The following is a 27,759-nucleotide window of genomic DNA, read 5'->3' on the forward strand; positions in this document are numbered from 1 at the left end:
ACTAGGAAGTATGTCAGCTTCTGCCTCTGAGCATCTCCCGTCAAATGGGATAGTGATTCCCTGTCCGTGTCTTCTAAGTCTCCAGAGTCTCCGCATTCTGCATAACCTTCTGCTCTTCCTTCGCGCTGCAGCTGCCACCTCCTCCGGGAAGCCTTCCCTGACCTTTTTCTGGGTAAGAGACCTCCTCTGAGGTCCAGGGCTGACATCTCTTTCCCGCCAGCAAGACTGGGAGATCCTGGATGGTGGGGTCTGTATCTCATGGGTCTTCCTAACCATGCATAGGGTCTGGTCCAGAGGGACCGCTTTGATCACTCTCTACAATTTATAGAGTCTACACTATACATTGAGCTTTGTGCTGTGTGCTGCATATTTATCAGTGAACAAGATGGAGACCCTGCCCCTCTGGAGGCCACAGTTTGGGGCGCTAGAAGGGTAACAACAGTGGTAAGTGCTATTTAGGATTAAACAGGCCTTGGGGTTGGGGGTGGGTGGAAGAGTTGGTGATTTTATTTGGAGGGAGAGGTGGTTGGGGAAGGATGCCAAAGAGGTGACATTTGAGCCAAGGTCAGAAGACCAAGAAAGGCCCCATATGTGAAGATCTGGGGGAAACCATTCCCACGAGAGAGAGAACAGCCAGTGCAAAGTCCCTGAGGCTAGAAATGAGCCTACTTAATTAGAGGAACAGAACTTCCTTCTTGACAGCCCCCACTTGGATCTCAAACTCACCTTCTCAGTTCCCTCTCCACCTAAGCCTGATCTTTCTATAGTTTGCCACATCTCTGCACACAGCCCTACCCTCCACTCCTCTAGTAGGCTGAAAACTGGGAAGTCGAGCCTGCTGTTTCCCCTTTTCTCACACCCCACGTCCATCCCTCTGCATGTCTGCCAAATTCTGCCTACAAAATAGGTTTCAAGGGACTTCCCTGGTGGCACAGTGGTTGAGAGTCCACCTGTCTGTGCGGGAGACATGGGTTCGATCCCTGGTCCCAGAGGATCCCACGTGCCATGGAGCAACTAAGCCCGTGTGCCACAGTTACTGAGCCTGCATGCCACAACTACTGAAGCCCACGCACCTAAAGCCTGTGCTCCACAACAAGAGGAGCCACCGCACTGAGAAGCCCACGCACTACAATTAAGCATAGCCCCTGCTCTCCACAACTAGAGAAAGCCCACACGCAGCAACAAAGACCCAAGGCAACCAAAAATAAAGAAACAAAAGAGGTCTCAAACTCAGATGCTTTTCTTTCTTTTTCTTAATTGAGATGTAGTTGACATATAACATTACATTAGTTTCAGGTGTACAACATGATTCGCTATTTGTATCCAGTGTTTTTCTTCAGCCCCACAGCCTCCACACTGGGCATCTTCGCCTTCAGTCCATCCTCCAGCTGTAGCCAGAGAGCTCCTTAAACAAAAATCAGATATGTCATTCTGTTAAAAACCCTCTTACTGTGGCTTCTCCCTCCAAGTAAAATCTGGGCTCTTCACTGTGGCCTGAGAAGGCACTGACTTGCCTGCCGGTCCTCATGCCCCACCATTTGCCTTCACTCACTTTTCTCCAGCTACACTGACCTCCTGGCTGTTATAGAACCCACTAAGCTCTTTCCTGACCAAGGGGCAATGCACCTGCTGCTCTCTCTGCCTGGAACACCCACTTCCCCAGCTCCTTCTCCTCTGGGCCTCAGTCCAAATGTCACCTCCTCCAAGAGGGCTGCCCTGACCACCCGCTCGCACCCTTACCTTGCGTTCGTTGTCTTTCACAGCACTTAACACAGTTTGTTTGCTCTTGTTCACCCCTCCCTGATTAGAACAGCAGCTCCGTGAGGGCAGGATTTTGTCTGGTTTCACTGCTGTGTTTCTCTGCACAGTGCTGGGCACATGTTGGGATCTTGGCAAAAATGGACGAACACACCCAATGAGGTCAGGGTGACCCATGAAGAAGGAAGGAGGAGGGGGTTGAGAAGAAATGAATTCAGAGAGGGCAGAAAGTGCCAAACCAGGCGGGGCCCTGTGGGCTGTAGTCAGGAGGGTGGATTTTATTGTAAGAGGCTGGGAAACCACAGGAGAGTTTTTAAAACAGACTGAGAGACGCTGATTTATTTTTTTCCAATTTTTAAAATTGTGGTAAAATACATATAGCATAAAATTTACCATTGTAACCATTTTTAAGTGCACAGTTCAGAAGCATTAAGTATATTCGCATTGTTATGCGACCATCACCACCATCTCCAGAACTTACCCATCAAATACTGACTCCCCATTCCCCCCTCTCCTCAGCCCCCCACATTCTGCTTTCTGTCACTATGGATCGGACTACTCCAAGTACCCCACATAAATGGAATCATACATTACCTGTCATTTTGTGACTGGCTTATTTCACGTAGCATAACGTCCTCAAGGTTCATCCATGTTGTGATGTGATTTATTTAACAGATCCCACTGGCTGACTTGAGGAGAATGGCGGGGTGGGGGTCGTGGTGTGCAGGTCAGGGGAGACCAGACAGCTGCATTGGTCCAGGCAAACTGAGATGAGGCAGGGCCAGGACCCAGATGTTACCAACAGGATGGAGAGCAGTGACCAGTTTGACAACCTAATTCGAAAGTTGATCTGTGAATAGCACAGGGAACTCTATTCAGGACTCTGTAATGACCTATATGGGAATAAAACCTTAAAAAGAGTGGACATATGTGTATGTATAACTGACTTACTTTTCTGTACAGCAGAAACTAACACAACATTGTAAATCAACTATACTCCAATAAAAAGTTTAATAAAAAAAAAGTTGATCTGATGGCTCTTGAGGAAGGATTAAATGTGGGAATACTGGAAGCAAGGAATGAAGGAGTTATTTGAGCTGGGGCAGTTGGATGGATGGTGGTGGATTTGGGGGCTGGAGGTTTTGAGGGAAGATGATCCAGAGTCCAGCTTTGGCCAAGTGAGGTGAGAAACAACCAAGAGACTGGTGTGATGGACCGAGGAGGGAGGAGGGTCCTCAGGTGGGTCTGAGGTCAGGGAGGGGGCTGGGATGAGGCAGGGGGAGCCATCAGCATGAAGGAATGCATTGAGTCATCTGCGGTGAGTGCAGATGCAGAGAGGAGAGGCAGGGCTGCGCCTAAACCAGGGTACACTGCGCCTCTGCACATCGGAGCAGAGGCAGAGGCTGGCAAAGAAGAAATGTAGAGGCCAGTTAGCAGGGGATCAAGGAGGTCAGTGAACGCCCAGGGCCCCTACACTCCCTCAGCCAAGGCGACGTGTGACACTAGAGCAGCCGCTGGGCCTCCTGGAGCAGAGACCCCCTCTGCCTCGGCAGCTGCTGCTGCTGCGGGTGACATTTCGCTCCATGAGTGTCCTGGCTTCAAAGTCTCTGCAGGAGTTGGGGAGGGAGTGGAGGGGGTTGGAGAGACCTGGCTGGTGGGGGAGGGAGCCAGAGCAGGCCTGCAGGAGGAGGACTGAGCAGCCAGCGTCCTCAGCTGAGGTATGTGGTCCTGACGGGTTGGGGAGCAGCCACCCCCATCCCTCAGTCCGCAGGGGACACAGGAGGAGGTGTGGGGGCTTGGTGTTTGCGGTTCAGCCTGCTGCCTGTGGCTCTGCTCACCCTTCCCCAGATGTCTGGCAAGGTGACCACTGGCAGCGACATCGGGCAGGCCCGCCGGGCTGTGGAGCAGCTGCGGATGGAGGCAGGCATCGACCGAGTGAAGGTGAGGGCCAGGGCAAGGCGGGTGCATCTGAGCGAGGGGGCAGGTGGACAGCCCAGCCCTGGTCTGGCTAACCGGGCTGGCCTGCAGGTATCCAAGGCGGCCACTGACCTGCTGCAGTTCTGCACGGAGCAGGCCAAGAGCGACCCCTTCCTTGTGGGCATCCCGGCCGCCACCAACCCCTTCAAGGAGAAGAAGCCCTGTGCCATCCTATGACCCTGCAGCCCAGACCACCCAGGGGGACTCAATAAACATGAAGTGGATGCTCCTCAGGGCATGGCTTGGTCAGGCTTCGATGGGGGGCAAAGGGGGACTTTGGGCTTGCAGGGGCCAGGTGTGGTGTGCACCCGGCCTGGCCTCCCTCCCCACCCACTCCAGAGTCATGGCCACAGCAGCTCCCACACACCCTGGACTCTGGACAGAGGAGCATGCCCCCCCTCTCCGCTCCCTGCTACCACCCCCACCCCGCAACCTATGGGGTAGCATTAGCAGATCCCCTGTCCCACTGCACAAACACACCCGGGGTTAGAGTCCAGCGCACATCACACACATACATGCCCACATGGCACACACACAAACAGGTGCCATCAGACAGACAGGTGTCACGTCCTCAGGCGTCTCTCTCTTCCACACAGACACGCACAGGTGGAGATACTATAACAACCCACACAGCCAGACCAGCCTCCCCAGGGACACTCCGACACACGTGATCCCTCAAATGTACCCAGGCAGGCACAGGAGCACCCCCCACACACACAGCAGTGACTGTCTCCGAGGCTTCTGTGCACCTTCTCACAGGCACACACACGTCCCTGGCATCCCAGCCCCAAGCAGGCTCAGGCAGAGCCCTCAGGTGACACCAAGCTCATAGTCCAGGCCGGAGCACCAGTACATCAGGTTTATTTCTCCTTCGCTCTCAAGGGAGAGCAGGCACCCAAATCATAACAGAAACAGGGCCCGAGGGTGGGGAGCAGCCCCCTGGGTGGGCCAGAACACAAACCTCCCCTCCCCTGGCATGGGGCCCAGCCCAGGGACACCACCCAATCGTGGCCAGGACCCCTGGTGCCCTAGGCCCGTGGGGGTGGGGCAGAGGCAGCACCAGCGTTGGGGAAGGCCCCCCTCCCCCGGCCCGAGAACAGAGGCCACGGCCCAGCCTGCCGGCCAGCAGATCCACATCCACACGTGCCCGCTCAGGCCTGCAGCCTCCAGACCTCCAGCGACAGGCCCCCGGAGGCGGCCACCACCAGGTTGCCCTCAGCACAGATCTGCAAGAGTGGGGACAGGAGGAGTCAGGGGTGCTCTGGGCAGCCAGGCAGGGCGCATGGGACAGGGCCTTACCCCATTCAGCACGTTGTGGTGGCTTCGAGTGCAGATGGTCCTTGGTGGGTCTGTGGGCACGTGCACCTGGTGAAGGGCGATGGGCAGAGGTCACAAGGTGTGCTCCTGGCAGGTGGGGGTGGGGAAGGGGGGGGCTGCCCTAGGGCCTTACCCGGATGGTCTTGTCGGTGGACGTGGTGTACAAGGCCCCCAGGGAGTGTTTGATCCCTGTGATCTGAGACCTGTGGCCCACATCAAAGGACTGCGGGAGGGAGGGACAGGTGACACTCAGGCGTGGCTCTCTCAAGGCCAGTCCCCCACTGCCACCCAGGGGTTAAGAGGTAGGGAGGCAGCCCAGGGAGGGTCGGGCGGGGGCAAGGGCCTTGGCAGACCCGGACGAGCTGGAAGCAGCCGTCGCGGTTGGCGAAGACGTGCAGCAGGCCCTGGTTATCGCCGGCCCAGAGCTGAGGCTCCTGGTAGGACATGCAGAGCAGGTAGGAGTCCAGCTGTGGGAGGGACATGGGATGGAGCAGCTCAGGCCAGCCCAGGCCACGCTGCAGCCCAGGTCCCTCCAGGCCCCCGGGGAGCACCCACCTGCAGCCGCTGCAGGACGCTATTGGCTCGGCGGTCGAACACCACGAGCGTGTGGTCCTCACTGCCTGAGATGATGTGCCGGTCATCCGCCAGCAGTGCCAGCACAGCGCTTGAGTGCAGCCGCCGGCTCTTCAGCAGGGCCGGGCCAACTTTGTGGGCGATGAGCCAGGGAGAAGGGGGACATCAGAGCCCCTTGGAGACCCCTCAGCCCACCCCAGGACCCCGGGCCTCCAACCTCCCCAGCAAAATACTCGGTCTGCTCCCCCGAGCCCCATCCCACAGGTGACCCTGTTGCTCCTCTCCCACCCCAGCTGGATCCGGCCTTCACAGGACCCCCAGCCCCCCCCAACCCCCGCAAACCCATCTCCATCCCATCTCCTTCCTCCCATGCCATCTGCTCTGTGGACCTCAGCAAGTCCCAGCATAAAATGCTTCCCTCCTCCTGCCGGTCAGCCTGAGACTTGTCCCCATCCCATCCTGGCTCTGGCTCTGCCCAGGAAAATTGCACTGAGCCCTTCAATTAAAATAAGAATGAATAAATAAATAAACAACGGAAAAGGCTTATGTGCTGGGCAGCGTTCATTTTAGGCATTTTATGTAAACATTTAATCTACCAAAGTTCTTACTGTCATCTCCTCCCATCAGCCCTATGTGCCTGGAATTATTATTATCTGGATATGACAAATGAGGTAACTGAGGTTCAAACCGGAATGGGGTCACACAGCTAGGAGGAGAGGGAACCAGAATTCTCAAGGACTGTTCCGCCTCCCATGGGACTCAGGCTCAGAGGCCCCTCCTCAGGGAGCCCTCTGGTCCTTCACCCCCACCCCACATGGAGGCAGGGCTTCCTCTGCCCCCAGTACCCTCTTCAACAGTCACCTTTGTGGCCCCCAGCACAACATGGACCACTCTGAGTGGTCAGCCTCTGTTATGTGACCGTCACCCAAGTCAGACTGTGAGGCCCATGTGTCTCCTTCCCCAGGGTGACCCTGGAGACCCCAGGCAGCCCTGCTCTTCCCACCTAGGCCTCAGGGTCCCCAGCCCACCTCTGGGGTCGTAGACGGTCACCTTCTTGTCGTAGGTGCCTGTCACTAGGATATCAGGCCGGTAGGACAGGCACAGCACAGCTGCCTTGGCCCTGGGGACACACAGACCTCAGGGCTGGGGCTGTGGCCAGAGAGAGCCCTGCCTGCCCAGGCCCCCCTACCCAGGACTCCTCATACTTTATCTCGCCGAACTGCTGCCCGTCAGCCGCCATGTCCCAGAGTTTGACTGTGCTGTCCCAGGAACCAGAGCACACTCGGTGGTCCAGCGCTGCCAGTGACCACACCCAGCCCTGTGGGACCAGACCAGTGTGATCTTCTGCATTTCACAAAACCCAGAGCGAGTCAGCACCAAGTAGAGATTAGAGCTGAAGTCTGTGGGTCTGACTTCAGAGCCCAGGACATGCACACCCCCACCTAATAATATTCCTAAATCAAGTCCTGTGGAGCCTCAGCACCAGCAGTGGTTTGAAGCCACATGACAATGTGATTAAGAATGGGGCCTCCACAGGAATTGCCCGGTGGTCCAGTGCTCGGTTAGGACTCCGAGCTCTCACTGCCAAGGGCCCGGTTCAATTCCTGGTCAGGGATCTAAGATCCCTCAGTTTCTTCATTGGGAAAATGGGCATAAAAATAGTCCCTGTGTCAGGAGCTAAAATGCACAGAGCACAGCCAGCTCTCCCCTGACTTATTCCTCACCAAACCCTCTGAGGAGAGTACTATGATGTGTCCCATGCTACAGATGATGAAACTGGTACACAGAGAGGTTCAGTCCCTCACCCCAGGTCACACAGTCAGGAAGTAGCAGAGTAGGGATTTGAACCCAGCAGCCTGGCTCTCCGAGACCAAGCTCTTAGCCGCAAGCCTAGACCACCCAATGGCTGGTGGAGGTGCCCCTCCATGACCACCTCTCATGAGATGACAGTCATGCTCAGAGCTGTCTAATCCCCAAGGGCAGCCTCATAACTGCCCTGCCCTGGGCCACTCAAGGTATACCTGATATCTACTGAGCACCTGCTGTATATGAGCCTGAGCGAAGCCCCTAATGCATATTCATCTCATTCGTGCTCATCCTAATTGACCCCTGGACAGAGGCAGAAACTGAGGCCCCAGAAAGTCACATGTCTCACTCAAAATCACACTAATAATAGCAGAGCAAGACTTAAATCTATGAGGTCTGGTGCCAAAAACCGTGCCCGCAGCCATGGTGCCCTACCCAGGCCTCATGCCTCCTACCTCTGCCTGGCCTCCTACTCCCTCACCTTGTGAGTGCTGTTCTTCTGGGTGCCCAGGGCCTTGACCAGAACCCGGCTGGGCTCCACCCCCAGCTGTCGCAGGTCCCACAGGTTGACGTTGCGATCTCGGGAGCCTGACAGGCAGAGTGTCCCACCCTGGGAGAGGAGTGAGGTGATGTTGTTGGGGTCACCCTGGCCCACCAGTGCCTGGCCCTCCACACACCCTCATCTCACCTGGAGCAGCAGCACTGAGTCAATGGAAGCAAAGTGCCCATCAGCCAGGCAGAAGTACTCAGCCCTGCGCCCATCCTCTGCCCAGCGTGACAGGTGCTGCTCCAGCTCAATGCAGGCTGCTGGCCAGTCAAAGTCTTCCTCTGTGGGACACAACAGCAGGGTCCCCAGTGGGCAGGAACCCTGCCACCCATATCAGCTGTCCAAGCTCACCGCTGGCTTCTGGGGAGCACAACCTGAACCAGACCTGGAGAGAATCCCACCTGGATCCCTTACCCCACCCAAGGAGGCCCAGGCTCTAGCTTTGGGACTGCCAGTCCACCCACCTGCCAAGCAGGTCGAGGACTGCTCCTTACCCAGTTTCCAGAAATTGCGTAACTGGAGCCTCAGGATTACCTTCCGAGGCCTCATCCCCTAACCCAAGTCTGGGGGATAGCAGCCTCAGGGTGTCAAGGTCCTGCCTCACCCCTGGCTGAGGTCCAACCTCAGTCTTCCCAATCCTCAAGCTGGGCAGAAGAGCTAGGACTTTATAACCAACACTTCCTGCCTCAGCCATGTGAACCAGACCCATGGAAGTGTTTGCCAAACCAGCATCCCAAACCTGGGAGCCTTGTCAAGATGCAGAACCCAAGCCTTTGACCTAAACATCTATGTTTTAGCAAGCTGTTCAGTAAAGTCCCATCAATTCAAGATCACCAAGCACCTTATCCTCTAGGGACCAAAGACCTTGGGGGCAGGAGGAATTACCACCAGACCCTGCCGAAGATCACAGGTTAGAACCTGGACTCGAGGGTCTGTGATTGCTGGTATCAGGGATCCCAACCTCTAAAGCCTACCTTAGGTTCAAGGGTTGCAGGCTCTGGACCTGGGTCCCTGCTTCATCCTCGCCTAGGCCAAGACTGTAGGGGTAAGGGGCTTTGGAATCACCAGTTGCTGCCTTAGCATCCAGATCTAGAACCTGGGGATTCTTGGGCTTACTCTAAGCCCCAGGCAGATTCTGACAACCTGAGACTTCAAGTCCTTGTGTCAACCCCAAGCCCGAGGATCGCTGGATGCTGAGTTCAGGGACCCCAGCTAACCAGGTAGATTTCCACAGCCTCAGGATCCCAAGTTATCTGCCTCATGGTCCACCCAGAAGTTAGGGGCTTTGGTACCACCAGTAACTACCTCAGCCACCGCTAAGCCAGGACAGCCAGGTAGTCTGCTCCAGTGGCTGTGCTCATAGCACCCTGGACCCTCCCCCCGCCCCAAGCCTGACCTGGGCGGGAGACCCTGGCCCCCGGGCGCGCGCACCTTCCACCACTGGGTAGGGCGCGCGTACGCGCCGCTGCGCGCGTAGCCTCCAGGTGACTTGGTCACGCACGAGGTCGCGCAGCGCGTGGCACACGCGCGGCAAAACGTGGAGCACGAGGCGCGCGTCCAGGTAGGCGCAGATCTCGAGCAGCAGCTCTGGGGGAAGGCTCAGTAGGCCCGGAACCGCCACAGCCGGGCCCTTGGACGCGGCCCGCGGCTCCAGAGCGCCAAGGGACACGGAGGGCGCGGGCAGCGGAGGGGCGCGCGGGGGCTCCAGGCCGAGTTTCGGAGGACTGAGCACGCGGGCCACGTAAGCCTCGGCCTGCGCGTCGGGGTCAGGCTCCGGCTCCGGCTCCGAGTCATCGTCCCAGGCGCGGGGATCATCGCGCGGCCCTGGAGGCAGCTCCATGGCGACCGGGTGGGCGCGGCCGGGCCGGCCCGGCCCTGTCAGCCGCCCAGCCCGCGTCCTGTCTCCTAGGCAGCGCGAAGGTACTTCCGGCGCTGCCTGATGACGTTAGGGCGCCGGCCGGAAGCGAGTGACTCGCGTGGAAACTGGCCGCATGCTGAAAACCTGTTCACTGCGAGGGTCTCGTTCTTCAGCTGCGTCGGCCTTGGGCTGGAAAATGCCTGGTTCCTGCGTTTTTGAAACTAGCATCACTGATGATGCCAATGCAGCGGGCCAGCTGACTGTGGTTTGAAAAACACGGGGCCTGTCGAAGGCACTTCTCACAGGTGACACTGACCTTACAAATACAAAATCCCTTTTCCTGGTTCTCAGTCTGGGCATACTGGTGACTCGAACTCCTGTCATCTCTTCCAGAAACAAGCAGTTACACTGCAGAGACCTCGGTGAAAGTTAACTCTGAGTTACCCAAAAATCCTACTGATGAAAACAGCATCTCATTTACCGACAGCCTCTTTTGAGCCAGGCAGTGTTAACGCACAAATTCCAAGCAGCACTAACTGTTCCCTTCGCCTGAGTCTTCTGATAATCCACGTGGCTCTTTGCTCAAATCACCTTACTAGATACCCTACTATAAGACTGCGACCATTTTCCATAACGTTTTTTGTCCCCTCCCCGCTGTATTTTTCTTTATGGGACATATCACTGTTTCACTGGTTAGCTTTATTTCTTCTAAAATGCATACACTTGTTGAACGAAAGTTGGTTGTGTGTCAGCATTTTTAAAAATTTTCCCAGGTTGATGCAGGTGATCCTTGGGCAGTACTGAGGGTGCAACAAGATTTTATCCTGAGGCCTGCGTGTCCCTGGATGAGCAGTTTCTCATTTGCCTTTAACTGTTGCACATTTACCTATGTCCCACAGGCTTGGTGCTAGGCTGAGCATTCTAAAAAAAGCCTAATCTGCCCAGGAATCCAGTTATGAAGTCAGACAAAGATAAGGGTGCTGTAAGGTCTTGCTCCTTGCCACTCAGCTGTAACACTGATGGCTCCACTTTAGTGAGCTCACGCTCTAGTGAGCCATAATTATGTCCCAGAGACTGCACTGCATGTATATGTTCCCACATTTTAATCTTTAATCTTACTTACTTCCCCACTCCCCCAGTTATTTCCTGACCTGATTCCTGTGTATCCCTATTTCTAAAACTTCCCAGGCCCCCCTCCACATCTCTTCTCTACTGCCAAAGCCCAGGACACAAGAGGCCAGATGGAGACCAAGGGTTTCACAAGAAACTGATCTTTACTCAACAAAGTTCTACACAAGTGGAATCTCACGCCACCTTGGCGCCAGTCCCCAGCACAGCACGGTAACAAATGGATAGACCCTGGAGCCCGCAGGAAGAAGAGGATGAGGGGGAAGGAGGCATGTGGGAACAAGAGGGACTGCGGATCGAGGCCAGTCAGGGTCCGCAGCCCAGGGCAAGGGAAAAGGTTGAGAAGCTGAAACTTCGTTGTGCAAAAATCAACCAAAAAAATAAATTAAAAAATTAAATAGTTTTCTTAATTAAAAAAAAAAAAGAAAAAAGATAACTAGAACCAGGCTCCCCCTTCCCTGAAGGTGGTTGGAGCCCCCCATCCTGGATGAAGATGGGGTAACCAGTCCCATCAGACAGCCAATCCATACACCCCAAGACCCAGCAGAGGATGCTCCAAAGAACTAGAATTACCAGAAAATTAAATGGTATTTAATTTTTTTTTCTTTCTTTTTTCTCTTCTCCTTTTTTTTTACAAATGGCTTCCAGAGACCTGCTGGAGTTTCACAGCGGGGGAACCAGCTGAGTTTATGGAATGTGCACCAAGTGCCCCTATGGGTGGGGCCTGACCCTGACAGAAAACACAGGGCTATGATGGGGGTGTAATCCAAGGCTCCAGAGGGATGGAGGGAGAAGGCCCCAGAATGCAGGAATCCAGTCAAACCCCCTAAAACCGCAAAAAAGAGGCCCCCAGAGAAGTAGAAAGCAGGGAAGAGAAAAAGGAAAACATTAAGGGGGCTGCAGGGCCTGGTTTCAGTTTTGAGGCCAACTGGGAAGTAACCACACTCCCTTCCTCTCTCGGGGAGCCTCTCCCACTGTGACCGCACCCCCAACCAAACCCAGAAGTTTCCCTAGAATCGTTACCCCACTCTGGTGGGGTCTTGGGCCCTACTGTGAGTTGTGATGATCAGGAAGTCCCAGGGACAGAGTGGGGTATACCACCCTTCCCTTCCTCCAGGCCGTCAGTTTCTTTCCTGCTGGCAAAGCATACACTTTTGTCTTCTGTCACCATCAATTAAATGCCTCAGCCTTGGCTCTTGTGTTAAAACTCAGGCCTGGAAGAGGGCTCTTGGAAGCAGAGAAAGTGACTGCCTTTGAAACAGACTTGCTTATGGAGAGACACAGGGGGAAGGTGTCAGCAGCTCTGGCTGCCCCCAGCTCTCTTCAGGGGGAAAAGGTTCCAGCCCAGCATCTTCAAAAGTCACTGGAACACAGAGGAGGAGGAAAAGGGCAACCTCTGGCCAGCCCTGGCCACTTTGGTGGTCCCCACTCTTCTAGCTGGGACGGGACAAGGAGGGGGACACACTGGCTGAGGCTGCCACAGAGCTGGCAAGAAGTGTGCGGAGCAGGTCCGAAGCGTGCGCGTGCTGACTGGGCGGCCCCAAGGTGGCCGTCTTCCCCCCGCCCCAGGGTCCCAGCGGAGGTCCCCAACCCACCCAGCCCTCCCTAATCACCGCCAATTCCGGCAAAACAGCAGAAGCTTCTTAAACTCTAGATGCAGGTTACACGGAAGGCCTTACGAGTTAACTCAGGGGTTCACTAATTCTACTGTCTCCATGCAGTCGGGGAAATGGTGGGGCGGCTGACCCAGCCTGGCTGGCTGCAGCGCCCGCACATGCGTTTAGCCACGTGTGTACGTGTGAGTGTACGTGTCTCTATAAGGACCCCCCTCCCCGCCTGCTTTTCCCTTGCCTCATCCTAAGCTGGATTTGGTCGGCCGTGTTGATTCTTCCCTCCCACATGGCTGGCCCAAACAGGCTGCCTGAGGCGACCCCAATTAGAGCAAGGGGCCCTTGCTGCCAAGAAGTCCCACCCCCCTCCCGTTTATAGGATGAGCGTGGAGGCCCCACCCACCTGCCCACCTACTGACCGGCCTATGGCCGGGCATGGCAGGTAGATGGACGGGGAAGGCGTCTGGATTTGGGTCCCACTCACTCCTCCCTAACCCCCCTCGACCAGGGCACGGCGACTTCTGGACGCAGCGCGCTCCCCAGCAACCCCTCTGACGACAACGCAGACAGAAACCTGTGGGGAGAGCAGGGGGTCAGGGCCTGCTCCCCTCCGGCTCCCACAACAGCGCCAGCCCTCTCTGCACCCAGCCTCCTCACCTGGCAGTCGCGATGCTCGTCTAGACCCCGTAGAAGGCAGCTAGCCTCTCCTTAAGCAGCGGCGGGAACTGCTCTGAGAACTGCTGCCAGTTTTCCTCCCCAACTTGGTCTTTGAAGCCATGGAGAATCTACAGCGAGGGAGGGGGAGAGGGGCACCCCAGAGCGGAGCAAGATGAAGGTGAACTCTGTCTCTCCCCACCCTGCTGCCTCCCAAGACTACATCAGGGCCAAGCGCGAGCCCTACCTTATAAAACATGTCCCGAAGGTCATCCTTCGGGCTCACCCAGGAGGCTACAGCGTCGCAGAAGAAAATAAAGTCCTGAAACGTGACGGATCCCGTGTGAGGGGCCGTCCAAGCCCAGCCCCAGCGCCTTCCCTCAGAGCCCAGCTGCCCCAACCTGCACGACGCCCCCGGGGTTGACGCCTATCATCATGCAGATGCCTCGGAAGGCTGAGTCCTTCTCCTCGTTGTCCCTGATGTTCCTGAGGGACGTGCACCTGTGGGGAAGGTAAGCCATGGGGAATCAGCCAGTGGGGCTGGGGCAGGATGGACATCTGCAGGGGACAGTGGGGAGCAGCAGGTCAGTGGGTGGTGGGGCTGGGATGGGACATGTATCTACGAGGGGTGGGGGAAGCAGGAGATCAGGGCTTGGTGGGGCTGGGTCGTGCATCCATGGGTGGGCAGGGTAGGGCTGGGCGGGCACAGGTGAGGGACTGGGTCGGGCCTGTTCCACCCTCCCCTCCACTGCTTGGCCCACCGTACGGCCGGCCCCACACGGTGGGCACACACCAAGGCCGGATGAACTGCTGCAGCATGGGTGCCACCTCCTGTGGGCACACGTAGCCCAGGCGGCCAATGGTGATGGCTGGAATGGCAGAGGGACTCGTCAGGCGACCTGCAACCCCGAGTGGCCCCGGTACGTGGCGGGGCCTCTAGCACGAGGCACCGGCCCCGCCCCACGGGCCCCAAGGGAAGAGCTCCTGCCAGTTGCCTGGGCCCCCAAGCTTGGTCCAGTCAGGATCTCCTCCCCGCCCAACTTGGGTCTCTCCCAGGTCTCCCCCAAGGCCAGCATCTTTCTTAGGCCTCCTCCCATAGCCCCATTCCAGGTCCCTCCAGTCACCCTCCCTGGTTCTCTCCCAAGGCCTCTTGTCAGCTACCCTCCCAGCTGGGAAACTCCACCTCCAGGAGGCGGGCAAGGGGGAAGCAATGGCCCAAGCCTGGCGCCCACCTGTGTTTTCCAGCAGTGTCTTGGGTGTGTTGGGCCGGTTAATGATCTCCACCAGGTTGTTGAGGACCATCTGCACGTAGGGCTGCATCTCTGCCCCTGGGGGACAGGCCAGTCAGAGCCTCGCAGAGCCCACGCCACCCACGCTGACCCTAGTTGTATCCAGACACTGACCAACCAGTGAGGGAGCAAGAAACCTTTTCCAGCTATCTGCAACCCAGGGCCCATGGCCAACCAGAGATAGACCCACACCCTCCCAACACCAGAAGCTTCCCTGGAGTCACTGCCAGACACCAGGTTGAGACCACACCACCCAGTCTCCCTGTGGGGTTAGGCAGAGAGCAGAGAAGCAGTCAAAGAAAATCTCCCAATTAATCCTAGGGGGCCTTTCAGCCAATTGCTTGGAGGGAAGGGAGGTGACAAATAGTCCAATAAAAACAGGCCTCCCGTCCCGTGCCTCTTTGGAGAAGCCAAATATAGGCCTTTCAGCCATTTGTCCCCATCTCTGATGAAAATGCTCCGAGGTGTTCCCATGTCCCTGGCCAAGCTGAGCCTTCCTCAGGGAACACCAGGGTCCTCTAGAGGGAATCCGTAAGTCAGAGCCAGACTCCTGCCCCCAGGCTGGGAGCAAGCCAGTGGGGAGGGACAGGGCCTGCCCACCTGTGGGGCACTTACCCATCTGCATGCAGATCTCGCCAATGGCCCAGGTGGCATTGTTGCAGACAGAGATGAACTCGGGATTCAGGTTGGTGCCCAGGATGGGCATGAACTCAGCTGGTGGGGAGAAAGAGGGGTGCTGAGCAGGAGGGCCAGCCAGGGTAAGCCCCTGAAACTGGCCGGGCAGGCCCCATCAGACAGTACGAATACATCCCAGTTCGGTCACAGTCCTCCCAGGTCATCTCTCCATCATTTGAGGCCAGAGCTGGGATCATGGGGTAAGGATGAAATGGCTGTCGTACCAATACAGGGCTTGACATGGATGAAGCAGGCTTTGGTGAGGTCTCCCAGGAGGGCGAAGGAGCTCTGCCGGACCTCAGGCATCGAGTCCTGGGGGTTGGAGAAGGGTTAGCATGGCACGGCTCCCCTTCCCCCAACCAGCCAGGATCCCAACTAATCCCTCAGCGCAGGGCAGCTAAGGGAGCAGGCCCTGGAGCGTGACCTGACCCTGCCAATTCCCAGCACCAAGGCTGCAGGCCCCATCTGTACATCCAGGACTCAGGGGGCATGTGAATGAGGGGAGCTCAGGGTACCACTACGGAGGGAAGCACTTAGCACTTGGAACTGCTGCCCATCCTTGATACACTGGGGGATGGGGGAGTGATGGAGGGCTTGTGCTTTCACATTTCCTATTTGCTACTTTTTTTTTGGACTGCATCGGGTCTTAGTTGTGGCACGTAGGATCTTTCGTTGCAGCATGAGGGCTCCTCTCTAGTTGTGGCACGCGGGTTTTTCTCTCTCTAGTTGTGGCACATGGGCTCCACAGCGCCTGGGCTCTGTAGTTCGCAGCCCGCAGGCTCTCTAGTTCAGGTGCGCAAGCTCAGTAGTTGTGGTCCATAGGTTAGCTGCGCCGAGGCATGTGGGATCTTAGTTCCCCAGGGATCGAACCCACATCCCCATCATTGAAAGGCGGATTCTTTACCACTGGACCACCAGGGAAGTCCCCTTACTTTCTACTTTTTAAATTTCCTACGTTGTTTTTTTCAACGAGGTCTTACTTGTCTTATTTGAATCACTTTTAAAAATAAATAATTACAAGCTTTTTTTTTTTTTTAAATGGGTCTCTTCTCCCTGATGTCCTCAGGGCATAAGCAAGGCCCCGAGTCCACCCAAGGCAGCCCACAGAGGCTGCTGGGTGTCACCACTGTCCACTTAGAGGCCTGCGAGGGGCCCACCCACCTGCATGCACTGGAAGAGCAGGGTCATGATGTTGCTGCGGGCTACCAGCTGCTCCACGTGCCCACCCAGGCCCTCAGCCAGGCCGCTGAGCAGATCCAGTGCCACGATCATGAAGTCCTTGTCAGGGGCCTCATACTGCTCAGGGTGCTGGGTGTACATCTGGGCACAGAAGGAGGCGGGCAGGTGAGGGGAGGGGACCCAGGCTGGGGCAGCAGCAGAGGAGCGGGTGGTGGCGGAGGGATGCTCACCATGGCCTGGGCCAGTGTCTTCTGCACCAGGGTAACGCAGCGCTGATAGACGGGCTCACAGTAGGGCAGGAAGCCACTCTGCAGGGCAGTGGCCACGGACGACAGGCACTGATGGGGAGGAAGGCAGGACAAGTGAGCTTAGGCAGGTGGGACCAGGCCGTGGGAGGGGAGAGGGCCTGGAGCTCACCCACCTCCAGCAGAGGAAAGAGGTCCTTGTCTTCGTCCTTGAGCTCATTCCACTTCTGGATCAGTGGAGGCATCAGCTTCTGAATGTATTCCTGGAGAGGGAGCAGGAAGTTGGGGCTCCCTGGGTATGGGTGGTGGCCTGGGAACCAGCAGGGCTCCCTATGACTCAGAGGTGCCCGTCATCTGAGCAATGAGGTCTAGGCTCCTTGCTTTGGCTCATGGGGCCCTGCAAAGCCTTGCCATCCAACCAGACGTCCAGGCCCTTCTAGCTCACTCCCTTCTCACCCATCCCGAGCCCCACCCCTGCCCCCTCAGAGCCTGAGTCAGCGCCTCCTGCTTCCTGCAGGCCGCTGAGCTCCCCCAGCACAGCCCTTACCACACTGTCTCATAACTGTCTGTCTTCCCCACTAGACTGGGAGCAGGGTGAGGGCGGGGGCCGGGTCTGTCTGTCTGCCTGTCGAGGTCATGGCCATGTCCCTGGCATGCGACATGGTCGCCGCCGCGTCACCGGGTGCCCAGGGGCACGAGGATTGGGAGGAGGGAGCCGCTGTGGGGTCTCACCGGCTGGTTGAGGTGGTGGCCCACAGAGTCGGCCAGGGTGCCGATGGCGTCATAGAGGATGAGCAGGTTCTTGTGCTGGTACTTGCCAAAGGCAAAAACGAGGGTGTCCAGGATGTAGCTGAGATAAGGCACCAGCTCCGTGCAGGCCTCCTCCTCCAGGGTGGCAAAGGCACTGCAAGGAGGGGAGGGGTTTAGTGGGCAGCCAGCAGGCGGGGCTGGGCTCTGAGTGGGGTCAGGGAGGGCGCACTTGGGATCAGCCAGTACGAATACGTGAGAAATCAGTGCAATGTCAGGGGTCATGAGTATCATCACTTCCCAAAAAGCAGCCAGTGGGGCCAGGTGAGGTGAGGGCTGTGGGGCCAGGGGTCAAGGGTCACCTGCAGGCTGCCTCCTGTACCCTCTTGTTGCCATCCAGGATGCGCTTGAGCAGCTCCGTCATCAGAGGCTTGAGGTGCATGTCGGGGGGCTGGCTGACCACCCAGTGGGCATAGCGGCTCAGGGTCCAGCAGGCGATGGAGCGGACCAGGGCCTTCTTGTCTGACAAGCACTGGATGAGGTGTGGGATCAGCTCCGGCAGGTAGGGCACCATGCCCTGCATGCAGCCTTCAAGGACCAGGAACAGAGGCAAGGCTGAGCGCAACTGGGCAGGGCCACATCCACCCTCCTGGGGAGAGACGATCAGCCATACCTGACAGATGGGGAAACTGAGGCGTGGAAGTTAAATAACTGGCTCAGAGTCACAGAGCCAGTGAAAGGCAGGGTGGGGATGGGAAACGGCATCTTCTCCATCAGCTCCTCCCCATCCCAGGACTTGTGCTGTCTTATCTGATCACTAGTTCATTCTTAGACGGCCAGGCTGCGCACTGACTCAGGCTTTATGGGCAGTAACAACCCATGTGGACAGAAAACACCTTTCTTTTGAAACCTTTCTTGGATGTTTGCGACTCTTTTTCTTCTACTTTTCATCTTTTCTTTCTAAAAAAACACCTTGACCATGTCTCTCTTTTCACTAAAACACAGATAACAGCACACCCCCTGGGCTTCCTAGGTGGCGCAGTGGTTGAGAATCCGCCTGCCAATGCAGGGGACACTGGTTCGATCCCTGCTCCAGGAGGATCCCACATGCCGCGGAGCAACTAAGCCTGTGCGCCACAACTATTGAGCCTGTGCCTTAGAGCCCGAAAGCCACAACTATTGAGCCCATGTGCTGCAACTACTGAAGCCCATGCGCCTAGAGCCTGTGCTCCACAACAGGAGAAGCGACGGCAATGAGGAGCCCACGCACCACAAAGAAGAGTAGCCCCCACTCACCACAACTAAAAAAAAACAACAAAAAAAAGAAAGCCCGCTCACAGCAAAAAAGACCCAACACAGCCAATTAAATAAATAAATAAATTTATAAAAAAAAAAATTAGCACACCCCCTGATAATCCAAGTCCTGAGATCTATTTTTAACAGTTTCAAGTCAGGACTTCCCTGGTGGCACAGTGGTTAAGACACTGCGCTCCCAATGCAGGGGGGCCGGGTTCGATCCCTGCTCAGGGAACTAGATCCCACATGCATGCCACAACTAAGAGTTCTCATGCCACAACTAAGGAGCCCATAAGCTTCAATTAAGGAGCCTGCCTGCCGCAACTAAGACCCAGCACAATCAAATAAATAAATAAATATTTTTAAAAAACACAAAAACAAAAATCAGTTTAGGGTCAGTTCCTTGAGCTCTTTCCCCATTAAAATGCAGGACACTTCATATAGTCTATTAACATACACGTGCACTATGTAACACGTTATGCACTTTGTTAACACAAGATGCATTACGTATTACATGAGGAAACACCTCCTTAGACAATTCTGAAAAGCCCGCCAGAGGGAGGACTCCTGCTGCCCTCTCTGCTTGTTACGTCAGGCCTGGATGCTGAGGTGGTCACGTGTGCCGCCTGTAACAGGTTTGGAAAGCCCTCTGGGAATTCATGCCATATGCCCCATCCAAAGGGAGCCTGAAAACTACAGCAATACAGCCCAAGCACACCATGGGAAGTTTAAGGAAATACCACCACCACACACTTGATTCTGGTAGGCCAGCCTCGCAGCCAGAACACGTTTGAGGCCCAGCTTCACCCTGGGTGACAAGGGAAGTGGTGTAATTCTCTCTGCACCTCAGTTTCCCCATCTGACAAACCCACCGCTTCAGGTGGTGGTGAGCCTGCAGGACAGGGCTGCCTGCTGTGGGGGCAAGCACTGCAGAAGTTCCTGTTCTTATTACTGTTGCTGGAATCAGGCATAAGAGCTTATGGAATTGCCTGTCCGTGAGAATTAAGGAGCAGGCTTGCATGTGGGGGTCCCTTTCAGGCCCATGAGCTGAGGGGAAGATTCAAATCCCAGAGCTGTTTGGAGTGGGGTGAGCAGGCCTCTGTAGAGAACCTGGGGATGGCACGGCCCTCCACAAGCCCTGCCTGGGGGGCAATGCCCCAGGCTCACACCAGCGCGAGCATCAGAGGTCAGGTGCAGCCAGGCTGACGGGTCACTTACCCTCAGCAATGGCACCCAGCACCAGGATGCCCGACTCCTTGACCACCCACTCAGGGTGGAAGAGGAGGCCCTTGAGCAAGCGGAGGAGGTGGGGCAGCAGTTCCTCCCGAAAGACGTTGGCCAGGACATCCAGTGCAGCCGCCGAGCACTTCCCTGGGGCAGGAGGGGAGATGGGGGTGGGGGGTATTGGGGAGGCACATCAGGCAGGCCACCAGCCCCCCTCTCTGTACCCCCCGGGGATCAGAGCTTGTGATGAGATTCTTCATGATTTGCTCCACATAGGCTTCTGATCACCTCCTGAGGGGGAGCCCAGGGCTTGCTGTCCCCTACACGCACCCTTTCTCACCCCAGGCCAGGCCACTCACTCAGATTCCAGTCGGACAAAGCATCGTCGTCATCATCATCCTCTGCATCCTCGGAGCCATCAGGCCGCTCGGCCTCATGAGGCAGCGTCACCGTGCGCGACTTGTGGAAACGTGGCTTGATGTCCTGCTCACTGTCGGGGACGGCCTCATCCTCCTCCACATCCCCCTGTGGAGCCAGGCAGATCGCTAAGCACCACAGAGGCCCCCAGCCCCAGCGCCCCAGCCCTCACCCACCTGCCCGTGCCTGATGGCCAGCCCTAACTAACCTTGAGCAGGATGATGTCGATTTCCGAGTACTTCATCCCATTTACCAGGATGGGGATCAGCCTGTTGGGAGAGAGGCTGTTAACTGGGAATGCAGGGGCCCTGGAGGGGGCTCACAGCCTGGGAAAGATGAAGGAGAGGTGCGGGCAGGAGCGCTGAGGAGCTGAGGGGCAGACTGTACATACTGATTCTGCCTGTCCTGCATCCATTCATTGCCCTTAGCACGTACTATCCCAACCAAGTCTCGGCCACTCTGACTGGGTCAGAGCTGACACTACTGCTAGCTCCACAGGAAGACTCTTGACCCAGACCATTGGCTACTCAGTGAATTCCAGACCCATGAATACACTGAAAAGCTGGGAATAGTGCCTGACCCCTAGCATGCCATAAAACAGGGACATGTGGCCCTGTCACCAGAACTTCCCTGGGATGGGACCTGGTTAGGGTACCAAACAGGCAGGGCAGCATGCCCCTTCAGCTGGAGCCCATGCACCTCCGGATCAGAGATCTTGGTTAGAGCCTTCACTGACTCTGGGATAGACAGGTGATCCAAATTGGTAAAGGAGGATCAGCCCCAGGACTTTGGCAGAGATACTGGTTGAGAGAGAAATTCTTTACTCTGAGGTTCCTAAGCTGGAAGGCTGCAGAAGAGCATAGTAGTACCATGCGGGAAAGCTGCGCCTGAGGACAAAGCCAACACGGAGGAAGTAGACCTGAGACCAGACGGATGCCTTTCACATCCTTTGAGCCACCAGATCCAACTATACCTAAAGCCTTTGTTGACTTTTCACTTTTTTCCACCTATTTAACTTAATCTAAGGTTTAAGTCATTAAAGCTACATACTTATCATCTGCAAAACAAACGTACGCAGGAATAAAACTAAACCAAGATAGAAGACGGGGACCGAGGCTAGCACAGGAGCTGACCAGAAGGGAAGGCAGAAGCAGGGTGAGGGGTGGAGGCTGCGGTGGAACAGAGGGCGGGAGCAGCACTCACTGGAACAGGTGGGAGGCCAGGACTTCCTTGCAGATGGGCTGCTCGGCCAGCGTCAGCCAGAACTCGCAGGCCTCGAGGGCCACGTTCTCATCGTGGTCCTGGGTCCTCTGCAGCATGTACTGGGGTGGGGCAGGAGAAAGGCTAAGGCCTGGCCCAGCTAGGGGTGGCTCCCCACCTGCCCCCCACGCTGCGGCGCCCAGGCGGGCTGGCCCTGGCCGGGCGCACCTGGATGATGCTGTGCATGTGGGGGATGAGCCTGTCGATCCGCACTTCCAGCAGCATCACCAGTGCACGGCACACGTTCTTCCGCACCTCAGGGTCATCGTCCACAGCCAGGGCGAACAAATGCTGCAGGGAAGCCGGGGTCAGCTGCGGCGGGGCCCTCGGCCCTCCCTCTGCTCCCCGCCATCCCAGTGGCCCACCTCGATGAAGGTGTCGATGTTGTCCATCAGTGCCTGGGCCCGGTCCATGATAAACTGATTCACACATGCGATGGCGTGGGACCTGGCAGGGAGCGGGCAGGCAGCACGTGGGTCACCCCTGACCCCACCCATCCTGCCTGCTCCAGGCCCCCTGCAGACCCCTGGGGAGCCGCACCCACCGGATCTTGGGGCTGCAGTGCTTAAAGAACTGTAGGAACTTGGGGATCATGATGTTGAGGGGCCTGTTGAGGGCATCGCTGTCCAGAAGTTCGGATGAGTCTTCGCAGATCTTTTGCAGGGCTCCAAAGGCTCCCTGAGTGGAAAGGAGCAGGCACATGGGCGTGGGTCCCTGTCTGGTCCCAGTTCCCACTTAGGCAGGCAGGCCATGGCTCGCTGCCTACCTCACAAGTGTTGTAATCCTCCGAGTTGAGTAGATTGCACAGCTGGGGCAGCAGCTCGGGCCACATCTGCAGCTCGCCCTTGGAAGCGATGGTGGTGATGAGAATGCCTGGGGCGGCCGGGAAAGGACGCTGCCTCAGGGTGGGTGCGGGCCTGCCTGGCGCCCCGGCCCTCCCTGCTGCGTACTCACTCTACCAGCATGCACACTTTCTGCACGCTACCCCCTGTAAGCCCTACACACCCTTTGAGATCCTGAGTCTTACTGTGAGCCAGCCCTGTTTCAGGCCCTGGGATGCAGCACAGAACTAAACACAAAATCCCTGCCCTTAAGAGCTGACCATCGAGTGAGGGAGACTACAAGGTAAAGATAAATCACCAAAAGACCTGGGAGGCTAGATACCAAGAGATAAGGGAGAAAATAAACTGGAGAAGATGGTTAGCAAGTGCTGAGGGTTAGGGTGGCAATTTTTAATTGGGTGGCTAGAGAAGGCCTTACCAGGTGACACCTTGGTATCTAAGCAAAGACCTGAGGAGGTGAGGAAGAAGCCATCCAGGTCCCTGGGGGAAAGAGCATCCCAAGCAGAGGGAAAAGCAGGTATAAAGGTCCAGGGGCAGGAGCAGGCCCAGTATGCTCAAAGATGGATATGGAGCCAGTGAGGCTGAGCGGAGTGGGAGGAGAAGGGGAGAGGGAGGAGGTGAAGGCTGGGAGGTGGAGGGCGCAAGTCACACAGGGCCACCACAGTGGCCTCGGGGAGGACTTGTCCTGCTTTTTAGAAATCCAATTGTGACCTGCAGTAGGCATCTGAAGTGCAAGGACTCTGGAGCAGTCTGGCAGCTGAGCTGAATGTGGGTGATGTCAGTGCAGAGACAGTATTTAAAGCCAAGAAAGAGGTGGCAGTATTTCCCAGGGGGGAAGCTGCCACTGCCAACACTCCAGATGACCCTGGTTCACATGTCTGCTGGGAAAGGTGTTCCCTGCAGTGGGCCTGAGTAGACTCCCCAGTCCCATTCCTGTCTGTGTGCCCTTGACCACATCACCTCACCACTCTATGCTTCAGTGAGGATATAAAGAACACCAGCCTCCGGGAATTCCCTGGCAGTCCAGTGGTTAGGACTCTGTGCTTTCACTGGCTGGGTTCAATCCCCAGTTGGGGAACTAAGATCCCACAAGCCATGCCCCACTGCCCAAAAAAAAAGAAAATAAAAAAAGAACACCAGCCACCAGCATCCTAGGATGATTGGGAGGTTTCAGTCGTTTAACTCAAGTACTCAGAGCAGAACCTGGCACCTAGAACAAGCTTGGTATGTCCAGATCCTCCTGCTGGCCTCAGAGGGGGCTAAGGGTCACTTTTAAAAAAGACAGCCGTCCCCAGGATCAGCACTTCCAGCAGGCCCATTAACTAGCTCAAATTTAATACTATCTTTCTGTTTTTACTGCATTTATTTTTAAGGTTACCTTCCCTTTAGAGCAAGCAAATCTGTCTCTCTCTCTCACTCTCTCTCTCTCTCTCTCTCTTTTCTTCTTTTTGCCATGCCATGTGGCTTGCAGGATCTTAGTTCCTCAACCAGGGATCGAATCTGGGGCCCCAGCAGTGATAGTGCCAAGTCCTAACCACTGGACTGCCAGGGAATTCCCTGTCTTCTCATTTAAAGTAGTTACATACAATTTCCATTTTAAAGTAATTTTTTAAAGTTGACATAGACTTAAAATTTTAAAAATGTAAATCCGTTATATGCCAATTATGTCTCAGTAAAACTGGGGGAAAAAGTAAACTGGGAACAAATCATAAGGTTGGTGTTTATCAGCAGCAAAAAAGCTTAAGGTAAAAGTGCTTGAAAATTCTTGGTCATCCTTCTGTAACTTCCTCAGGCAGCCTTCTGGGAGGTAGGAAGGTTCCAATACAAACCTAACCCACCTTTCACCTAAATTATTATTGGCGAGAATTAGCAGGGAGCCCTCATATTTTAATCTGTTATACCCTCAGAACCTAACACAAAATTCAGGACACTGAGTGACTGCCTCAGAAGTGAGAACAGCTGTTTCAGGAAGGAGTGGTTCAGAGCATGGACCAGACCTAGTCACTTCTGAGCTCTCCTACTTGCCAGGCAAATCCCTTAACATCTAAGTACCTCAGTCTTCTCATGTGCAAAAAACAGCAATAGTAACAGTACTACCACCCACTATGCTGGAACATTCAGTGAATCAATATCCTTAAAACACTGAGAAGTTTCTTGGCCAAGAGTGACAGGTCAGGGCATTGTCACAGCCTGACTCCCACTGTGCCCTCTTACCTATGGTGGCCCGGATGAGTGAGGAGGCATCGCCTATGTTGTTGAGACATTCCTGTTTGATGAAGTCGGCCACAGGTGGTGGAAAGCTCTGGTAATGTGCCTTCACGTTGTTCTTGAGGATGAGGCCACTGAGAGAGCGAGTTGGCTCATCTGGAGGGAAGAGGGCTGAGGCTCAGGGAACCACAGCGGGGAAAGTGGGGTCTGGCTTGTGTGGAAGGACACCAAGGGCATACCTTCTGATTTGAGTCTGGTCAGGACGAATATCAGGTAGTTGTTGAAGTCAGGAAACTGGTTCAGTTGTTTGAGTTTCTGCTAGGTTGTTAAGGGTCTTAGGAGACAGGGGCCTTTCCCAGGCGGAGCCCCCTTACTGCCATATAACTGCTACTACCTCTGACTACTGGGACCAGGCAGCCAGCTCCTGGAACCCCACCTGTCAACCCCCATGCCCAGAATAACACAGCATTTCAGGCCCATGAGACAATGTTGCATGCTTTATTTTAAAAAAAGAAGGGAACTCATACTTTCAAGTGAAACTTGCTAATGGTTTAAATAACTTAGAAGTTTAATTTATAGTATTTTAAACGATCAATTGAAAAAACTAAATTTTACCCATGAAACTCAACTAAAGCCAAGTGCCAGCTAAAAGTGTCCCCCTCTCCTGCAGGGCCACGTTTCCTCTGGGAATGGGACCCAAGAATTCTAATCCTTAATTCTCTGCCAAGGCCTGCTCTTGCCATAGCAGAAAGAATCTGAGAATTAGAGAGTCGACCCCTTCCTCTCTGGCCTTCACGAGCTGCAGGTGTCTGCCCGGTCCCCCCAGACCCGGAAGGAAGGATACATCCTGCACGATGCGCTGCGTGGCTGTGTTGGGCGACTGCGAGTCTTTGAGCAGCTGCAGGACCTGCTGCAGGCCCTGCTCGTCTGGCTGCCAGTCCATGGCGCAAGGCGAACTGCGGGGGTAGGGGCCAGGATCAGCACTGGATCCCGGGGGCTCCGTGCGAGTCCCGGGCTGAGCCCCCGCAGAAGTGGTAGCGGCGGCAGCAAGACGGGAGCGTCCTCGGCGTACAGGGGGAGGCCGCCGATCCACGCCCGCCGAAGTGCGGGGTCCCCAACAGCTGCGCCATCCACCGCCGCGCAGTCGCGGACTCGGGAGCGCGGGCGGGGGTATGTGGAAGCGGGCCATGCGAGGCGGCGGCGGGACCCGGCGGATCCTTATCCCACCCAACGCTGAGCCTTCGTCCCACCGCGGCCCATGCCGCCGCCCTCGGCTGCGGGCCCTGAGGCTTCCACTTCCCGCGAAGCTGCGAGGCGAGGGCTCAGCCACCTCCCCAACCACGGGCCCTGCCCCAGAACACGACAGCGCCCCAGCCCCCGTGGTCTCTCCCGTGCCGGCACGCAGTCCAGCGATTCCCCTTAATCAGACCCAAAGTAGTCTCCAGACAGGTCCCTGATGCCTCTCCGCTTGAGAGTCAGCCAAGCTCGCCTATCCGTCGACAGAAGCGCCCTGGACGGGTGCCTGTCGCTTGCTTCCCCAATCAGGTCTGGCCAAGTCTCCCCCCACACCGCTCCAACCCCCCGCCTCAGTCAGTATTAACTCCCGCTGACGGGTCACCGCTGCTTCCCCCAATCAAGTTGGACCATCTCCCCCCCACCTCAAGCCGGAAACCTTCTTCGTCTGATCCCTGCAGCTCCCCTCAACTAGACCTGACCGAATACCCCCCGGGTCGTTTCCCCCAGCTGATGCCAGCGACGCCTCGCAGTCAGACCCAGCAAAGCCTTCCAGGCCGAAGTCTGAAGCCCCTCCCTAACAGGACCCAACAAGCATCCCCTAACTTTTCAATGAGGCCTCCCGCAACCAGACCCAACCATGCCCCGCCGAAACAGCCCCACACACACACCCGATCCTCGCGATGTCCCCCAATCAGGCCCTAAGCAGTCCCCATACGCTTCCCCCAATCAGAGCCCCTCCAGCCCGACCCCAGCCGCCCCACTGGCCCGATTCTCGAGGCACCGGGACCTGGCCCGGCTCCGAGGCCCCACCCCCCTAAGCACTGCTCGGTTCCCCCCTCCCCCGCCCCGGCCCATTCTCGCTGCCTCGCCAATCGGGCCCAACAGGGTTCTCGGCCTTTCTCGGTCAGGCGCGGCCCCGACGTGCGGGCCGCGCGCAGCGTAGGCCCGGAGCCCGGCGGGGGTCGACGCAAGCCGGGGCCGAGCCGGCTGGGGTCCGGGTGAGACTCACTTACCCGGCCTCGGGCGGCAGCAGCGGGGCCTTAAGCCGCGGCTTCTCCTGAGACTCGCGCGGAAGGAGGGAGCCAAAGAGAGGGAGGAAAAAAAAAGGAAAAAAAAAAAAACGCGGCCGTATATGAACCGCGGCGGCTTCCGTATGCCGTTCAAACTGGCCCACAAGAGCCAATCGGGAGAAGCAGGCGTCGCACGTGTCCTGGCACCGGGGAGACCTAGGCCCCCACGGAGGCCGGGTCACGTGACCGAAGAGTTGGCGACTCTCTAGGCCTCTCTGGCCGGCCGGTCCTCCCACCGTCTCGTTTTCTCAGCCGGCCTCACGCTGGCCTGATTGGAGCTCTTTGCTGGAACCAGGAGTTTGGTGGCGCGTGGGACTTTTTGGTGTATGGTGGACCCGGAAACCCCTCAGCCAGAGCCACCTGCGCCTTTGTCAACGCCCTCCTCTAAGAACTGAACTGTGCCTTCCTCCCCTCATCCAGAGGGTACTTGGGAGGAGTACATGTGCGTGCAAAGAAAGAGTGGAGGAGACTGAGTCTGGGATGGACTATATAGCCCAGAGACAAAGGAGGGAAAGCCAGACAAAGGGAGTGCCTGAGACGGGCTGGGTTCCTAAAGAAGCCTGTGCTATATATTGCGTTATTTATTTTCTATTACTGTTTGACAATTTTTAAAAGGATATGGGGGAAAAACCCACGAGGATATAAAACTTTAAACGAAATGAACAAAATAAATGTTAGAGCAAAAGGCCTATCTCCTTTCTCTACCTAAAGCTGAATGAAGTGAAACAGTTAAGGAAATTTAGGTAAGGGCAGGAAGATGAAAAAAGACATTCCGTGATTTTTGCGCTGTCTGAGGACAAAGTAGGGCACCTCTTTTCTTTCTCTTAAGAGCAGAGCGGAGTA

The 27,759-nt window shown here is 56.2% G+C and overlaps 3 protein-coding genes, 1 long non-coding RNA gene and 2 other non-coding genes across 13 annotated transcripts; 1 reads left to right on the top strand and 5 right to left on the bottom strand.

Annotated features, from left to right (window-relative positions):
- The first annotated feature begins 10 nt into the window (after positions 1–10).
- On the top strand, positions 11–3,912 carry GNG14 (G protein subunit gamma 14). 2 transcript variants are annotated; one of them, XM_057710518.1, is made up of 3 exons: positions 11–172; positions 3,607–3,699; positions 3,787–3,912. In XM_057710518.1, exons 1-3 carry the CDS (start codon positions 11–13, stop codon positions 3,910–3,912), a joined length of 381 nt encoding a protein of 126 aa, XP_057566501.1. The 2 variants fall into 2 exon arrangements, with proteins under 2 accessions (XP_057566501.1, XP_057566500.1); XM_057710517.1 differs by having other exon boundaries at positions 3,607–3,912.
- LOC130837507 (uncharacterized) lies at positions 1,242–3,456 on the bottom strand. The gene is made up of 3 exons (XR_009049299.1): positions 2,353–3,456; positions 1,741–1,888; positions 1,242–1,405 (listed from the first exon to the last, which is right to left on the bottom strand). It is a non-coding gene; the product is annotated as an uncharacterized LOC130837507 (long non-coding RNA).
- A 667-nt stretch (positions 3,913–4,579) lies between the features above and the next one.
- FBXW9 (F-box and WD repeat domain containing 9) lies at positions 4,580–9,842 on the bottom strand. Of its 2 annotated transcripts, XM_057710510.1 has the most exons (10): positions 9,410–9,842; positions 8,120–8,259; positions 7,913–8,041; positions 6,831–6,943; positions 6,654–6,745; positions 5,608–5,756; positions 5,406–5,519; positions 5,186–5,275; positions 5,035–5,100; positions 4,580–4,961 (listed from the first exon to the last, which is right to left on the bottom strand). In XM_057710510.1, the coding sequence occupies exons 1-10, from the start codon at positions 9,816–9,818 to the stop codon at positions 4,887–4,889; spliced, it is 1,377 nt and encodes a 458-aa protein (XP_057566493.1). In that variant the 5' UTR covers positions 9,819–9,842; the 3' UTR covers positions 4,580–4,886. The 2 variants fall into 2 exon arrangements, 1 of the variants encoding a protein (XP_057566493.1); XR_009049298.1 differs by lacking the exons at positions 4,580–4,961; positions 5,035–5,100; positions 5,186–5,275 and having other exon boundaries at positions 5,608–6,121; positions 6,676–6,745.
- Positions 9,843–9,921: 79 nt separating this feature from the next.
- TNPO2 (transportin 2) lies at positions 9,922–27,149 on the bottom strand. Of its 6 annotated transcripts, XR_009049297.1 has the most exons (26): positions 26,860–26,968; positions 25,455–25,566; positions 24,850–24,925; positions 24,617–24,766; positions 22,327–22,433; positions 22,105–22,238; positions 21,926–22,007; positions 21,729–21,851; positions 21,504–21,622; positions 20,509–20,569; positions 20,243–20,408; positions 19,878–20,030; positions 17,726–17,951; positions 17,349–17,520; positions 16,793–16,879; positions 16,602–16,709; positions 16,354–16,512; positions 15,417–15,504; positions 15,133–15,231; positions 14,461–14,556; positions 14,022–14,127; positions 13,630–13,729; positions 13,476–13,550; positions 13,232–13,359; positions 10,153–13,148; positions 9,922–10,043 (listed from the first exon to the last, which is right to left on the bottom strand). XR_009049297.1 is itself a non-coding variant. In XM_057710507.1 (25 exons), exons 2-24 carry the CDS (start codon positions 25,551–25,553, stop codon positions 13,252–13,254), a joined length of 2,664 nt encoding a protein of 887 aa, XP_057566490.1. In that variant the 5' UTR covers positions 25,554–25,566; positions 26,860–27,149; the 3' UTR covers positions 13,010–13,148; positions 13,232–13,251. The 6 variants fall into 6 exon arrangements, 5 of the variants coding, with proteins under 5 accessions (XP_057566490.1, XP_057566489.1, XP_057566488.1 ...); XM_057710507.1 differs by lacking the exon at positions 9,922–10,043 and having other exon boundaries at positions 13,010–13,148; positions 14,022–14,097; positions 26,860–27,149; XM_057710506.1 differs by lacking the exon at positions 9,922–10,043 and having other exon boundaries at positions 13,010–13,148; positions 26,860–27,149.
- On the bottom strand, positions 15,301–15,375 carry LOC130837833 (small nucleolar RNA ZL2). The gene has a single exon (XR_009049590.1). It is a non-coding gene; the product is annotated as a small nucleolar RNA ZL2 (small nucleolar RNA).
- On the bottom strand, positions 17,597–17,666 carry LOC130837623 (small nucleolar RNA SNORD41). The gene has a single exon (XR_009049386.1). It is a non-coding gene; the product is annotated as a small nucleolar RNA SNORD41 (small nucleolar RNA).
- Positions 27,150–27,759: the final 610 nt, after the last annotated feature.

The sequence above is a fragment of the Hippopotamus amphibius genome, chromosome 15, assembly GCF_030028045.1.
Source record: "Hippopotamus amphibius kiboko isolate mHipAmp2 chromosome 15, mHipAmp2.hap2, whole genome shotgun sequence".
NCBI lineage: Eukaryota > Metazoa > Chordata > Mammalia > Artiodactyla > Hippopotamidae > Hippopotamus > Hippopotamus amphibius.